The following is a 14094-nucleotide window of genomic DNA, read 5'->3' as shown; positions in this document are numbered from 1 at the left end:
CATTAATTTTGACAACCTTAACATACTCCATATCTTGTTCTCTAGAGGCTAATCGCACAAAACCAATATGATAGGTTTCAATTCCATATGTGTGTGTGTGTGTGTGTGTGTGTGTATTCCTGTGTTGAGAACAGCAGAACTAACATGAGCTATTGGTTGCCTGCTTCCGCCTAGCATAGGGCATTTATACCTCACATGATCAGTGGAATTACACTGATTGCACCTTTTGGGCTCTTCTGTTTTTACAGGAGATTTGGGACGAGGGTGAGCAGTAGACGGATGTTTTTGGGTGAGAGACTGTTTAGGCTCCCAATCCCCCTTCTCTCATCCCAGGGACAGAATGGGATCGTCCCTTTCCACCAGTTTTAAATCCCTCTTTCTGGGGCCTGCCCTCAATAGACTCCTACGTCTGTTCAAAGGCGTCAGTTTAAAAAGCCATCTCATCCACAGTCTACATTTTTATCCCATAGAGACTGCTTTACTTCAGCCTTACATGTGCTTAGGAAATGGTCTTGAGCAACGAGATCAAGCATTCCTTCAAAACTCGCCACCTCTTTACCCCGCACCCATTTTCCGAACAAATCTTTCATTTTGTTTACATAGTCCCCATTACTCATACTAATATCCCTTTTAAGATTTCTAAATTTAATTCTATATGTTTTACGGGTAATCTGAAAACTTGCAAAACAGTATTTCAAAATTTACAATAGTCTAAAGCATTTTCAATAGACATTCCATTGAATACATTTCGAGCTTTACCAGTTAATTTCGCAATCAGAATAGGAACTCTCTTATCATCAGTGATTTCATGTATTACACAAATCCTTTTGATGTTAGTCAGATATTCAGCAATATTATCCTCTTCACTGTATGCAGGACATAAGTCCCATTTGTGGATTTTTGGAGTGACGGGAGTCGTTGGGGTCAGTACTGGATTACCATGGCATCACTGGCGCCAGGCCCACAGTCCAAAGGGGCCCTAGCCCGGCTTGCACTTCTCCGCCTCCCGCTTTCTCCTGCAGGGGCAGGAAGCTTGGTGCTGTCAGCTCCTGGGGCTGTTTTGCTGCAGCAGCCAAGCTCTCCCCTCCCCCACCTCTTCCCCACAGAGTGCTATGTTCCTGCCCCTCCCCCATCTCTGCTGCCAATCAGCTGTTTGTCAACAGAAGGAAGGGGGAAGAGCGGAGCTTCAGCATGCTCGCTGCTGAAAAGGTGGGGGAGGGGACTTGGGGGAGCCCCCTGCCATGAGCACCCCCACAACCCAAGCGCACATCCCCAGCCCGCTGCCCTGACCTCTCCACCCCCTCACCCTCCCAGGCCGCTGCACTCCCCTCACATCTCCCCAGCCCCCTGCCCTGACTCCTGCACCCCCCCACACGCCCCAAGCCCTCTGCCCTGACTCCTGTACCCCCCCACATCCCCACCCCCACCCTGAGCACTAAACAGGAGCTCCTGCACCTGCCCCATTCCCACCTGCACCTCTCGCACCAAACAGGAGCTGCCCCAGGTAAGCGCTCCACACCCCAACCTCCTGCCCCACCCCTGAGCCCCCTCCCTCACCCTAGCTCCTGGCCAAACCCTGCACCCCATTTTTTTTTTAATAAAACGCTCGTATCCGAAGTGCTTTATAATAGTTAGCTAATGGTACAAACAATATTTGGAAAGATCATTAAGTTGTGCAGCGAGACCCGCCGCGATTTTCAAGTGGTCTGTGGAAAAATAAGTTAGACTATAAAACAATTAAGGTACCAAACTTTATTTTCATTTACTTGCTTTACTTATAGGAGGAGGATGAAGAAAAAAAGAATGAAAAACATGGGTGGGGGGAGATAAGAGAAAATGTTCTTTTTCTTGGCTGGGTCCCAAGGAGGGGCCCCAAAAATGAAGCTGAGCACAGGGCCAGGGGGCCCCACTAACTCTAAATCCACCACTGGCTGTCATGTCACCTGGGCTGGGGATACTGTGTCCACTGATTCCCCACAGTCTCCAACCTACCTGGGCAGTACGGCAGACCTGGCCCTGCCCACTAGCTCCTTTCCACTCCCTAGCCCACCCACCACTTGCTTCCCCCATCTCCCCACCTGCTTAAGACTTAGCCCTCTCATTTTAAAAAATGATTGCTTGCCCCTCCCTCCCCCCGGCTTTTCTGACAGCCCTGTTGCCTATCCAGTTTTAGACTGGAAACTCCAGTAGAAAACGGGACCTGAGTGTCCGGTTAGCAGTGCTGACTGGAAACTAAAAGTCTGGTTATAGGAGTAACCACATTAGCCTCTGATCCTCCCACTCCCAACACCCCTTTTGTCCTGCTGCTGTGGGAGGAGGGGCAGCTCAGTGTAGAGAGAGACTAAGAGAATGGGCTAGAACCAGGTAGGTACCCGCTCTATGTGGCCGGGGGGGGGGGGGGGGGATTCTGTTTACCCCCTCCCCAGCCCTGGTCCCTCCCTTGCTCCAGGAACCAACCCTAGCTCCTGCCCCACTGTGCTTTTGCCCCTGGCCCCTTTTACAATCATTCCCCAGGGGGCCCACAAATATGTTTGGTGCAGGGTCCACAACAAGTTAATCTGGCCCTGGGCCTCTGGTTGCTAAATTCCATAGTATCCAGGTCATTGTCTGGGATCCAGGCTACTAGGCATAGTCATGCCTGGTCCTCTGCAACAACAAACATTCTCTCCCACCACCTTGTTAAACATGCAGCACATAGGGTATTCATGCAAAACACTAAGAAAATCCCCCACTTTGTCACACCTAAAATTGGCCATTTATATATTAACAGTCTAATAGGAGAATTTGGCACATTTGCTTTAGGTTGTTTGCAAATTCAAGAAGGCAGCTGCGTCCATTTATATTCATGTTTGTGTATGTTTATTTCTACAACCATGATGGCTAAAAAAAACAGTATTTCATTTCAAACAAAATTGTACAATTAGGAGCCATTGAATATTCCCCATAACATACAGCTCTGTTTTTTAACAGTTGTTCCTTCTCTTCTTCCCTATTCCCCACTATTAAGGGCAGATTGCACAAAGAACTTCTCTGATTGTTACAGCTTAACATACTGCTATCTGCTCACTTACATGTTTTTCAACAGTATAATAAAAAAAGGAAAGGGTTCCTGTCACTCTGTTAAATGCAGCATTTAATATCACTGGGCCCAAACCAAAACTCTGGATTCAAATGCACCGTGAACTGTGTGGCAGTTTGTATCAGAAATCTCTGGCTTTGAGTCCTCTCCTGTATTAACAATTCTGTAAGCATACGCAATCTCTTTCTGGTGCGTTTTTAGTCAGATATGGCTCTGCAAATATGAATTGTATATTTGAAACAAACTGGGTGTGAAAAACCTACAAGAATAAATGTGTGAAGGTTTTTCTCATTGAAAACAGTTTCAGCTTAGCAGTTGGAACATTTCACAAATGAAGCTTAAAGATCAGACACAAACCACAATGACCCAACTTTTCCTTTGTCCCTGAGAAATGACAGAGGCTGGAGAAAACTCATGCACCTACCAAATATATTTCCAACTGTATAAAAAGAAAATCCACAACAAACATATCAGTAAAGACTGGTCTTCTTCATGATCCTCAGGAATTCCTGCTCATTCACTTCCCCATCTCCATCTCGATCTGCTTCATCAATCATTTCCTGCATGACGTTAAGGATTCAGAGACCAAATTAGATAGGTCCATTAAGGTATACAAGGGAAGGGAGGGAAATGGAATAGAAAGGACACAGGATTTTATTACAGCAAATTTCACATCCAATCTATTCAAAAGCAGTTGTTATGCTGCTATACACACCGGGTGGTACAGAAACAATCCTGGAAGAAAACAACAGATCCTGCTGTATTGTATCTTTGTAACTCCAGAGTACTGCAATTTCACTGAAGTCATTGGAGTTACTCGGGATGTACAAAAGTGTAACTGTAAGTAGAATCCATCCGGCCATATATGCTCAACACAGTCTTGGCCTTTAGAACCTATTTCAGACACAGATATTCATAAACTGGAAATGGAGATAATTTAAGTAAAACTCAGCACTTTCTGTTGTTACAAATATAATTTACAAATTTACCTGCTTGCATCCAGGGCAAGAGTGGGTTTAAATAACTTTTACATCCCATCCCTGATCCTGATGCCTGTGGTGTGCCTCTTCCACGTAAGCCAGAGCAGCCACAGGATTGTGCTGGCTAAGAATAGCCCCACAGAGCCATAACACCAACCAGGGTTTGCAGGCACACAGCAGCACTCTGGACACATTCCCTTGCCCTACCATCCCTATGCCTTGAAGGCTGAGAGGGTTTTAACACAGATCCAGGTTTCAGAGTAGCAGCCGTGTTAGTCTGTATCTGCAAAAAGAACAGGAGTACTTGTGGCACCTTCGAGACTAACAAATTTATTTGAGCATAAGCTTTTGTGGGCTACAGCCTACTAAATTTGTTAGTCTCTAAGGTGTCACAAGTACTCCTGTTCTTTTAACACAGATCCAGTTATTCCACCAAGGAATTTTCCCACACAAGGGAAATCCTCAAGTACTTGGTTAGGGCAGTCTTATGGATCTTTTGAACTACCACAGCAATGCAAAGGGGATATGTCGGGGACTGGGAATCTGGTCTATGGAGTGTGAAAGAACAAAAGATCTATTGGGTCAACAGTGTTGTTAGATGTTCAGCTGTATGTGTTTTTCCTGTGTGCTGTCCCAGCTTTGTGCAGACCTTGAGCAAACCGCCCAATGACCACAAGAACTGTTTAGGAATGAAGACACACAGCTAGGTTTATTGTTGATGAAGCACGGTAATAGCACCTGGCAGACTCTATGAGGATACTAAGATATGTATGCCCAGGACAATGGATGCAGCTTAGTTAGTGGCAGGACTGCCCCCTAGGCTGGCCAAAGACACTTCCTCAGAGACTTTATTTTATACGTTAGTATAAACAAGTTACATATTGCCCCTCTAACATGGTTAGTTAACACCCTCTGATGTAGCCGGTTACCACCCATCACCTTATACATTTTTATTCATTACACTGTTATTCTGACCTTATTTTTAGGAGGGACAATGTATCCCTGTTATCTTTGGGGAATGTTTTTGTACCATCTTTAATAATGAAATGCTCTGGTACCACTCTTCTAAAATGAGTTTGCATAAGTACTTTGTACCTACCACTTCTAAGAAATGTGTGTTTTTTGCAATATTAGTCCCGTTCTTGCCAAATTCTGTAAACTTGCAAGCAGGCAAAGTCTGACGTTTGCTCACAGCCTAACTTTGCTTTATATCAGCAAAGCTTGCCCACTACTTTAGTTCAGGCCTGTCATAAACACGCATAAAATCCCTCCTTTACCTGTAAGAGGTTAAGCAGCTCAAATAACCTGGTTGGCACCTGACCAAAAAGGGAAGAAAATCCTTTCAAATCTGGGGGCGGTGGGAGGGAGTTTTTTGTTGGTGCTCTCTTTGTGGGTTCTCTCTCGGACAGACAGGGACCAGGGCAGGAAAAAAACATCTCCTAAAACCCTACCTGAAATAAGCATCTAAGATTACAAATTGTAAGTAATAGCAAGGAAATTAGTTAGATTATCTTTTGTTTAGCTTGTGAATTTTCCCTATGCTAAGAGGTAATTTTATTCCTGTTTTGTAACTGGGAAGCAGAATAAGAGGGGACTCCTCTGGGTTTTAAATCTTTTTATTTACCATGTAAAGTTATCTTCCATCCTGATTTTGCAGGTGTGATTCTTTTACTGTTTTTTTTTTTTTTTTTTTAATAAAATTCTTCTTCTAAGTACCTGATTGATTTTCAGTGTCATAAAAACCAGGGATTTGGTCTGTGCTCACTTTAACCTAACTGTTGGTATGTTATTCTCAAGCCCGCCCCCCCTCCCGGAAAGGGGGTGAAGAGGCTTGAAGGGATACTTGGGGGGGGGGTGGGAAATAGAGCGCCAAGTGGCCTCTCCCTGAATGTTTGTTTAAATCACTTGGTGGTGGCAGCAATACCGTCCAAGGACAAGGAAAGGAATTTGTGCCTTGGGGAAGTTTTAACCTAAGCTGATGGAATATAGGCTTAGGGGTCTTTCATGCGGGTCCCCACATCTGTACTCTGGAGTTCAGAGTGGGGAGGGAACCCTGACAAGGCCTCATACCAGACCTCTAATACAAGGGCTTATATTTTAGGCTCTTTCTACTACATCGTATACCCATCTCTTTAAAAAGAGCATATTCAAGGCCACATGCACTGTGTGACAAACTAAATGAGAATTCTGTTGCAAAACTTCTGGATTCTGTGGCACTCTAGTGCCGCAGACGGGTGATTCCGCAGCAGTTTCACCTAAGTTAAAAAATGAATGTTAATGAATTAAATCTGAATGGAATAATACAATCAGTGACAAGTGTGACATTGCAGTCTATATGGTTTTATAAAAATATGCTAATAAGTGTGATCATCCTATTTGTATAAATCAGGGGTAGGCAACCTTTCAGAAGTGGTGTGCCGAGTCTTCATTTATTCATTTTAATTTAAGGTTTTGCGTGCCGGTAATACATTTTAACGTTTTTTTAGAAGGGGTCTCTCTCTAAGTGTATATTATATAACTAAACTATTGTTGTATGTAAAGTAAACAAGGTTTTCAAAATGTTTAAGAAGCTTCATTTAAAATTAAATTAAAACACTGATCTTACGCCGCCAGCCTGCTCAGCCCGCTGGGTGGGGGGGTTCAGGGCAGAGGGCTGGCGTGTGGGGGGGGGACTCGAGGTCAGGGCAGAGGGCTGGGGGGGGTGTGGAGGTACAGGGCAGAAGGCTGAGTGTTGAGGGGGGGACTTGAGGTCAGGGCAGAGGGCTGGGGGGTGTGCAGGGCAGAAGGTTGGGTGTGGGGGGGGTTCAGGGCAGAGGGCTGGGGTGTGTGTGGAGACGCAGGGCAGAAGGCTGGGTGTTGGGGGCAACTTGAGGTCAGGACAGAGGGCTGGGGGGGTGTGGGGGGTGCAGGGCAGAGAGATGGGTGTGTGTTGGGGTGGGGAGGTGCAGGGAAGAAGGCTGGGGTGCTCGGCTCGTGGGGGTGCTCCCAGCCCCCTGCCCTCAGCAGCTCATGGCAGGGGGCTGGGAGGGATATGACCTGTTCCACCCCCTTCCCCCAGGCCCATCCCTACCTCTCTCTGCCTGCTCTATGGAGCAGCCACCACGCTGCGCTCGGCTCTGCTCCTCTGGGAGGAGGAGGGGCCGGAATGTACCACGTTGTGCAAAGAAAGGGGGGAGGAGGGAAGCTTGGCTGCCGCAGGACCAAGGTTCTGCGTCCTGCCCCCGCAGGGGACAGCGGTGGGCAGGGGGGCCGAGTGGGGCGGGGGGCTAGGACCCCCCCCCACCGCTCTCCCCTGCGGGGGCAGGAGGCAGAAGCTTGATCCTGCGGCAGCCAAGCTTCCCCCCCCCCCCCCTTTCTTCGCACAAAGTGGTGCATTCCGGCCGCTCTGCCTCCTCCTCCTCTCAGTGGGCAGCAGCGTGCCACTCAGAATCGGCTCGCGTGTCATAGGTTGCCGACCCCTGGTATAAATGAACCACTCTTGTATCTGAAACTAGAAATATGAAATATAACTCTGAGGGCCTATTGTAATTATGCAAAGTGTGGGCCATTAATGGTGGTTTGGAATCTTGATGACTCCCATTAACCAGGACAATTGTCTGCAGATGGCTATGGTTTACCTGTAAGTCTTCCTGTATACGTGTGTGCTGGCACGTAGGCAATGAAGTCTTGCAGTGACATGTGATCATGTCACCTGAACTGGAATCCATGTTTAACCTGGTGTCTTTCCATTGAGAAGGAGGGGGTGGGAACCCAGAGAGGGAAAAAGGATTCCTGCCTTATGCAAAAGATATATAAAGGGGTGGAACAGAACAAAGGAAGGAACCATCATGAAGAATCTCCTAGCTACCACCTGAGCTGGAACAAGAGCTGTACCAGGGGAAAGAATTGTGCCCAGGTCTGGAAGGTGTCCAGTCTGAGAAAAAAAAACTTACTGAAGCATCTCTGAGGGTGAGATTATCTGTATTCAGTTTGATTAGACATAGATTTGCGCATTTTATTTTATTTTGCTTGGTGACTTACTTTGTTCTGTCTGTTACTACTTGGAACCACTTAAATCCTACTTTTTGTACCTAATAAAATCACTTTTTACTTATTCATTAACTCAGAGTATGTATTAACATCTGGGGGAGCAAACAACTGTGCATATCTCTCTATCGGCGAACAATTTATGAGTTTACCCTGTATAAGCTTTATTTGGGTTTAGACCCCATTGGGAGTTGGACATCTGAGTGTTAAAGACAGGAACACTTCTGTTAGCTGCTTTCAGGTAAACCTGCAGTTTTGGGGCAAGTAATTCAGACCCTGGGTCTTTGTTGGAGCAGACGGGAGTGTCTGGCTCAGCAAGACAGGGTGCTGAGGCCCCAAGCTGGCAGGGAAGGCAGGGGTAGAAGTAGTCTTGGCACATCAGGTGGCAGCTCCCAAGGGGGGGGGGTTCTGTGATCCAATCCAACCCGTCACAACTACACCTCTACCTCGATATAACGCTGTCCTCGGGAGCCAAAAAATCTTCCGTGTTATAGGTGAAACCGCGTTATATCGAATTTGCTTTGATCCACCGGAGTGCGCAGCCCCGCCCCCCTGGAGCACTGCTTTACCACATTATATCCGAATTCGTATTATACCGGGTCACGTTATATCGGGGTAGAGGTGTACTATGTACAGAACATAGGTAGACAAAATCATACAAGGCACAAACCTGTAGCTCCTCATCTGTGAGATTTTCCCCAAGTTCCTTGGCCACACGTTTAAGGTTTTTGAAAGAGATTTTGCCGGTTTCATCATCATCAAACAGTTTGAAGGCTTTTAGAATCTCCTCTTTGGAATCTTTTTCAGCCTTAAAGAAGTAATCATCATACCAGTTCATAGCCAAAAACTTTGTTAACTTGTAGTTAAGTCTAAGAGTACATATCAATAACTTAAGTGTAAAAATTGTAGTTATCAAAACAAACATTAGAAACACAAGAAACTCAGCTAAGATTCAATACAAAAGAAACCCAATTATTAGAAATTATGCAAATAGTGAGGGAAAGCACTCAGAGAGCCTTAATTTTGCCAATGTAATGATGTTCTCTGAATGTCACTTTTCTCTTCCTTTCATGTCTAGGACCAGATCTTTGCATGATTAAAGTTTTGCAGCATCAAGCTTCTACACCATCAAATATGTTATTTTGTTATCATTGAGTTTTTCTAAGAATTTTTAGGTACAGTACACAGATCATGGCAGTAGAGATCTTAAATTTGGAAAAACATTTCACTGGCATAGTGACTATCACAGTCATCCTCACAACTTACCAAAACTTATCACAGCTTCTCTTCTTGGTGGCCAATGTTGTTTTTCCTCTCTTGTGTGGTTTTGATTATATTAGTTTCTCTCCACACCATTCTTTTTAAGCAATCTTATCAGAGAGAAAGATCTTAAAGACACCACCAACTATGATGGGATGGTTCCTATTTGCAACCACAACTTTTGCACATATGGTTGCTAAGATTAGGCAGGGAAGTTTTGAGTCCTTTCAATTCCCACTGAAGTCAACAGGAATTGAAAAGCATTCAGCAACTTGCAAAATTGGTTTCATTGTGACTGTCCCAATTTACATACCATCTTCTGAGTCATCACCACCAGAAAGTCATTGAAGCTGATCTTTCCTGTTCCTTCCTTATCAATGTCTGATATCATTTTCTTGATCTCTTCTTTTTTGGGTTCAAACCCTAGTGCTCTCATGGCCACCTGCAAACAATGAAAAGAGATTAGCTCCTCAGTGGGCAATGGAAATAGAAGTATGAAAGAAAAAAAGTTAAACTATGCCACGCTGTGGTTAAATTAGGTATTTTTTCCTCAAGGCAAATAGTAAGGTCAAAGAGCAGGTGATGGAAAAATGGTCTCCTAACAACACTTAGCAACCTGGAGAGAGCTGAATGTCTTTACAGTTTCAGAGTAACAGCCGTGTTAGTCTGTATCCGCAAAAAGAAGAACAGGAGTACTTGTGGCACCTTAGAGACTAACAAATTTATTAGAGCATAAGCTTTCGTGGACTACAGCCCACTTCTTCGGATGCAGTGGGCTGTAGTCCACGAAAGCTTATGCTCTAATAAATTTGTTAGTCTCTAAGGTGCCACAAGTACTCCTGTCTTTACAGTAACTCCTTCGGCTTGTATAGGAGCTCTCTAGACATGCCCTGGAGAATATTGCATCCAGCCTTCTCTAGTCAGTACTAGCAAGGAAGTGTAGTCAGTAAAGGGGGAAATTAATGGAAGAGAGAAGTTCTTGGTGTTCTGCAGACCTTCTTTCTCCCATAAGAAAAAAGCCGAAGATATAAGACTCATCACCCATGCTGCGTAAGAAATTGTTCCCCCTGATCCTGAGGTCTTTAACCTTATTCATTTGATCTTTAGCATTCTAAGTCACTTTCTGAGGTCTGGGTTTTCCCTCTTTCTGGCTTAGAACTCGGAAACCCACTCAGAGGGTAAGTGTTCTGGTTAGGTGAAAGGTTTGGGAAAACAAACAGAACAGATCTAAAAGACCACCTTTTCTCTATGGAAAATCAAGTGTGGATGGGGTACAGGAAAACGCAGAGAGCTCTCCTATTCTACTGGTCAAAGGGTCACTACATTATTATGTGGACACTACATTCAGGATGAGGAACCTTAGATATACAGACTTCCTGGAGCCTCTAGGGAGGTAACTGGAGGGAAAAGAAAGGTCACAGTCTTCAAGGAACATGACCCCATGGGAGAATATCCCATCATGTCTAGTAATGTACTGAACTCCAATCTACTGTGCTCCTCAACTCAACCAGCACTTAAGCTCAGAGGGAGTCAGGGTCTACACCTTGACATAAACCTTCAGAAGAAGTCTAAATGGTTCCTCTATAAATCTCCTTTTAAAAAGCTGAACAGTTGGTTTTGTCTATCATGTATATAGAAGTTGCTTCAGCCCCTGCCACATTCCACTGACATAATGGAAATTTCTCTCAAAGAGTGTAGAAAAAACACTTAGAATCCCCTCAGGAAAGCACTACTGCAAAAAGCATATTTGAGAGTTTCCCCACCCCTCCACACACTGCTTTTGCATTCCCTGGTGAAGAGACAAATGGCAGACTTGAAGGTGTTTTTTGTTTTTTTAAATGGCGCTATACCTATCTCATAGAACTAGAAGGGACCTTGAAAGGTCATTGAGTCCAATCCCCTGCCTTCACAGCAGAACCACGTACCGTCCCTGACAGATTTTTTATTTTTGTGTGTGCCCCAGATCCCTAAATGGCCCCCTCAAAGACTGAACTCACAACCCTGGGTTTAGGAGGCCAATGCTCAAATGACTGAGCTATCCCTCCCGCCACGAGGTTGCCTTTCTGCATGGTCCTCTGAGTGTGGCAGGATTTAAACTGGAGAAGCAGAAGAGGGAGCTGTAGAAAGCAGAAAAATCCTAGACAGGGTTAATCCTCCTCCTCCCTAGCAGAACGAGTGAGGTGGAAGCCCCAAATATCTGCTCTGTCACAGAAACACAGAAATGATGACACGGGCATGTTCTTTAACAATGGCTTTCAGAATGGTATGATTCTAAGGTGGCTTTCATAATGACCAAAAACCTTTGACCATCTACCAACACATACAAAGCTCATGACATCCTGGAACTACATTTCAGAGTGCGTTTCTGTCAACCCAGCTCCAAAGACCCATGGGAGAAGGGGACAGCGCAAAGAGCGACAGATAGCAATTGTGTGGGGATGCAGTGGCTTTGTGTTGTAAAGGGATCAATCCTCCTCTGCCCCAGCTTAAATTAGTTTAAGTCTCTATACGTCTAGGTCCTTTTTCTCTTTAACATTGAGTTTAATCTTGCCTTTAGCTCCTTAACATCTATGTTCCCAGTGCCATCGGTATCAAACAGATCAAAAGCCTCTCGGATCTCCTGCTTCTGGTCTTCAGTTAGTTCAAGTTTAGGACCTGTCTTCTTCCTCTGGGCTACTGCCCCTAATGTAGATTTCTTGAAGCTGGAAGCCTTGAAATATTAACAGAAGAGCAGAGACTAGAATTAGATTCCCAAAGCAGGCAGACAAGACTCTCAGCATCAGGGGCGAACAATCCAGAATGAAATCAGAAGCTTCCATTCTCAGCAACCCTTGTGATTTCCAGAGAAGACAGAGAACAATACACAATGTGGCCACACAAAAATCTTACAAGCTGCCCTTTTAAAGGACAGAGGTATGGCTTGTGAAGACAGAAGGTTCCAGCCTGAAGGTGTAACTTGCAGGGATGATAGGTCCCTGCATATTATGCTCCATCTATATTTGTATATAAGTTGTATTGAAACCAAGATAGTGCAATGTACGCTGAGACTGGTAATTTTTGCGGGTTACACGCAGAGCTGTCCCTAGGGTATGGCGAATCAGGACGGCCCCCCGGCCCCGCGCTTTGGGAGGCCCCACGGCGGCCTCCCCAAATTGCAGTACCCTATGGACGGCTCTGTGAGTGTGTTGTACGGGGGGGCGCTAGGCCAGCCCAGGGTGTGTGTGATTAGGGTGTGGGGGGCTTAAGGGGACCCCAGCTCTCCCCGCCAGCTCCCAGTGTCGCTCGGAGGAGGGGGCGGAAGCCAGAAAGAGGCAGGGCGGGGCGGAGCAGGGGAAGAGGTGGGGTGGGGGCTTAAGGGAAAGGATGGAGTGGGGGTGGGGGCTGAGGGGGGTAGTCCCAGGCCCCACACCCCCCTACGGACAGCCCTGGCTACATGGTTGGGATCGAGATGATACAGTGCACACCAGAATATCTTTGCAAGCCATGCAGCTGGGACCAGCACCATGTAGCACACACTAGGGCCTGTTGCCTACCTAGGCCATGCCACCTAGATCAACACATTGTCACAGTGTAGCCTAATGGATTAGCACTGAACCAGTCTCAGAAAAGCTGGTTCTAATCCCAGCACTGTTATTAGCCTGCAGGGTGACCTTCAGTAAGTAATGTCCCTGCTCTGTGCCTCAGTTTCCCCATCTGTAAAATGGGGATAATGCTACCGCCCTCCTTTGTAAAGTACTTTGAGATCGACTGATGGTAAGGGCTGGGTGGTGTTGTTATTATGGCGGGGTGGGAGGAGGACCCATGCACGTGGGGCCTGCAGCCCCCTTGGAAGCGCCACTACAGCATAGGTAAGGATGCAGCTAGGAACTCAGTACCTGCCACGCCAGCCCGGACCCAACCCCTTGGACCTCAGGGCTGCCTCCCCCGGGTCGCTGACCACCCCAGAGCCCACTCCCCCAGCCGCTATGTGGGGTTGGGGTTGCTAAATCCCTGTGACAGGCTTCGGGGCCTACTGCTTCTGCACCACACTGCGGTCACTCCATCAAGCAGCCGGCCTAGCCCGCGCCACGCCGTGTTGTGCCCCCGCCCCGTCCTCCAGCCCGGACAGCCCTCGGTCCCCCTCACCATCCCGCAGCCGGTGCCGCTGGAGCAGCGCCTCCGCTCCGAACAGAAAAAAAGGGGCGGGCACAGTATCAACGGCAGCTTTCCCCATAAGTCAATAGTTCTACCCTGATGCCATAGCAATCACGTTTCCCATTGATTAAAGGCCTCGCTCTGGAGCCCCGATCCTATGCCGATTGGTCAAGACGCTTAGTGGGCGGATCCGGAAGAAGGGGGGGGGTCTATTCCGCCTTCCGCCAAATCGATTGGCTGAAGCGGAGTATTCGGGAAACCAATCATTGAGCGCGTTGGGGCTCGCCTGATTCTCGGCCCAGGAGCTGGGCTGCGAGAAGGGCGGAGCGGGCAGGCAAGGCTGTTGCCGCTTGGCGGGTTGCCTGTGTTCCTGGAACGGGACTGGTAAAAGCAGCGGTGGTGTAGGGGTCCTGCCTGCTTCCTCTTGGGGCTGGGCGCCAGGTAGGGGTGGGCAAGGGCTGTGGCAGGAGGTTGGGGGCACACGGGGGAGCTGTGGGGAGAGGGCTAGGAGGGGCCAGGGCTGGAGGGAGGGTGTCTGGGTGCTTAGGGCCGTAGTGGCCTGTGGGTGCGGAGTCCTGAAGGCTGGTTGTGGGGGGTTCGGGACAATGGGAGTCC

The 14094-nt window shown here is 47.0% G+C and overlaps 2 protein-coding genes across 6 annotated transcripts in view; one reads left to right on the top strand and one right to left on the bottom strand.

The window, feature by feature from the left end:
* Window positions 1-2832: 2832 nt before the first annotated feature.
* Window positions 2833-13594, bottom strand: CETN2 (centrin 2). 2 transcript variants are annotated; one of them, XM_054039059.1, is made up of 5 exons: window positions 13471-13592; window positions 11897-12055; window positions 9659-9787; window positions 8756-8893; window positions 2833-3639 (listed from the first exon to the last, which is right to left on the bottom strand). In XM_054039059.1, the coding sequence occupies exons 1-5, from the start codon at window positions 13471-13473 to the stop codon at window positions 3550-3552; spliced, it is 519 nt and encodes a 172-aa protein (XP_053895034.1). In that variant the 5' UTR covers window positions 13474-13592; the 3' UTR covers window positions 2833-3549. The 2 variants fall into 2 exon arrangements, with proteins under 2 accessions (XP_053895034.1, XP_053895035.1); XM_054039060.1 differs by lacking the exon at window positions 11897-12055 and having other exon boundaries at window positions 13471-13594.
* Window positions 5323-14094, top strand: part of NSDHL (NAD(P) dependent steroid dehydrogenase-like) — a 42658-nt gene continuing 33886 nt past the window's right edge. The window contains exon 1 of one of the 4 annotated variants that reach the window (XM_054039058.1): window positions 5323-5538. The gene's annotated coding sequence lies outside the window, so the exon portion shown is untranslated. Of the gene's footprint in view, window positions 5539-13778; window positions 13921-14094 lie in introns of those variants that run through there. The other 3 variants (XM_054039056.1, XM_054039055.1, XM_054039057.1) reach the window with 3 other exon arrangements.

This window comes from Malaclemys terrapin, chromosome 9 (genome assembly GCF_027887155.1).
Source record: "Malaclemys terrapin pileata isolate rMalTer1 chromosome 9, rMalTer1.hap1, whole genome shotgun sequence".
Lineage (NCBI taxonomy): Eukaryota > Metazoa > Chordata > Testudines > Emydidae > Malaclemys > Malaclemys terrapin.
This window is presented reverse-complemented; position numbering and strand designations above follow the sequence as displayed.

What these genes read in the sequence shown, in the direction of transcription:
- CETN2 (XM_054039059.1), bottom strand. An exon ending in TAGATGTTAAGGAGCTAAAG is followed by an intron (nt 9,788 to 11,896) that starts GCAAGATTAAAC and finishes CATTGTTTGCAG; the next exon opens with GTGGCCATGAGAGCACTAGG. An exon ending in TCACAGATGAGGAGCTACAG is followed by an intron (nt 3,640 to 8,755) that starts GTTTGTGCCTTG and finishes AACGTCATGCAG; the next exon opens with GAAATGATTGATGAAGCAGA.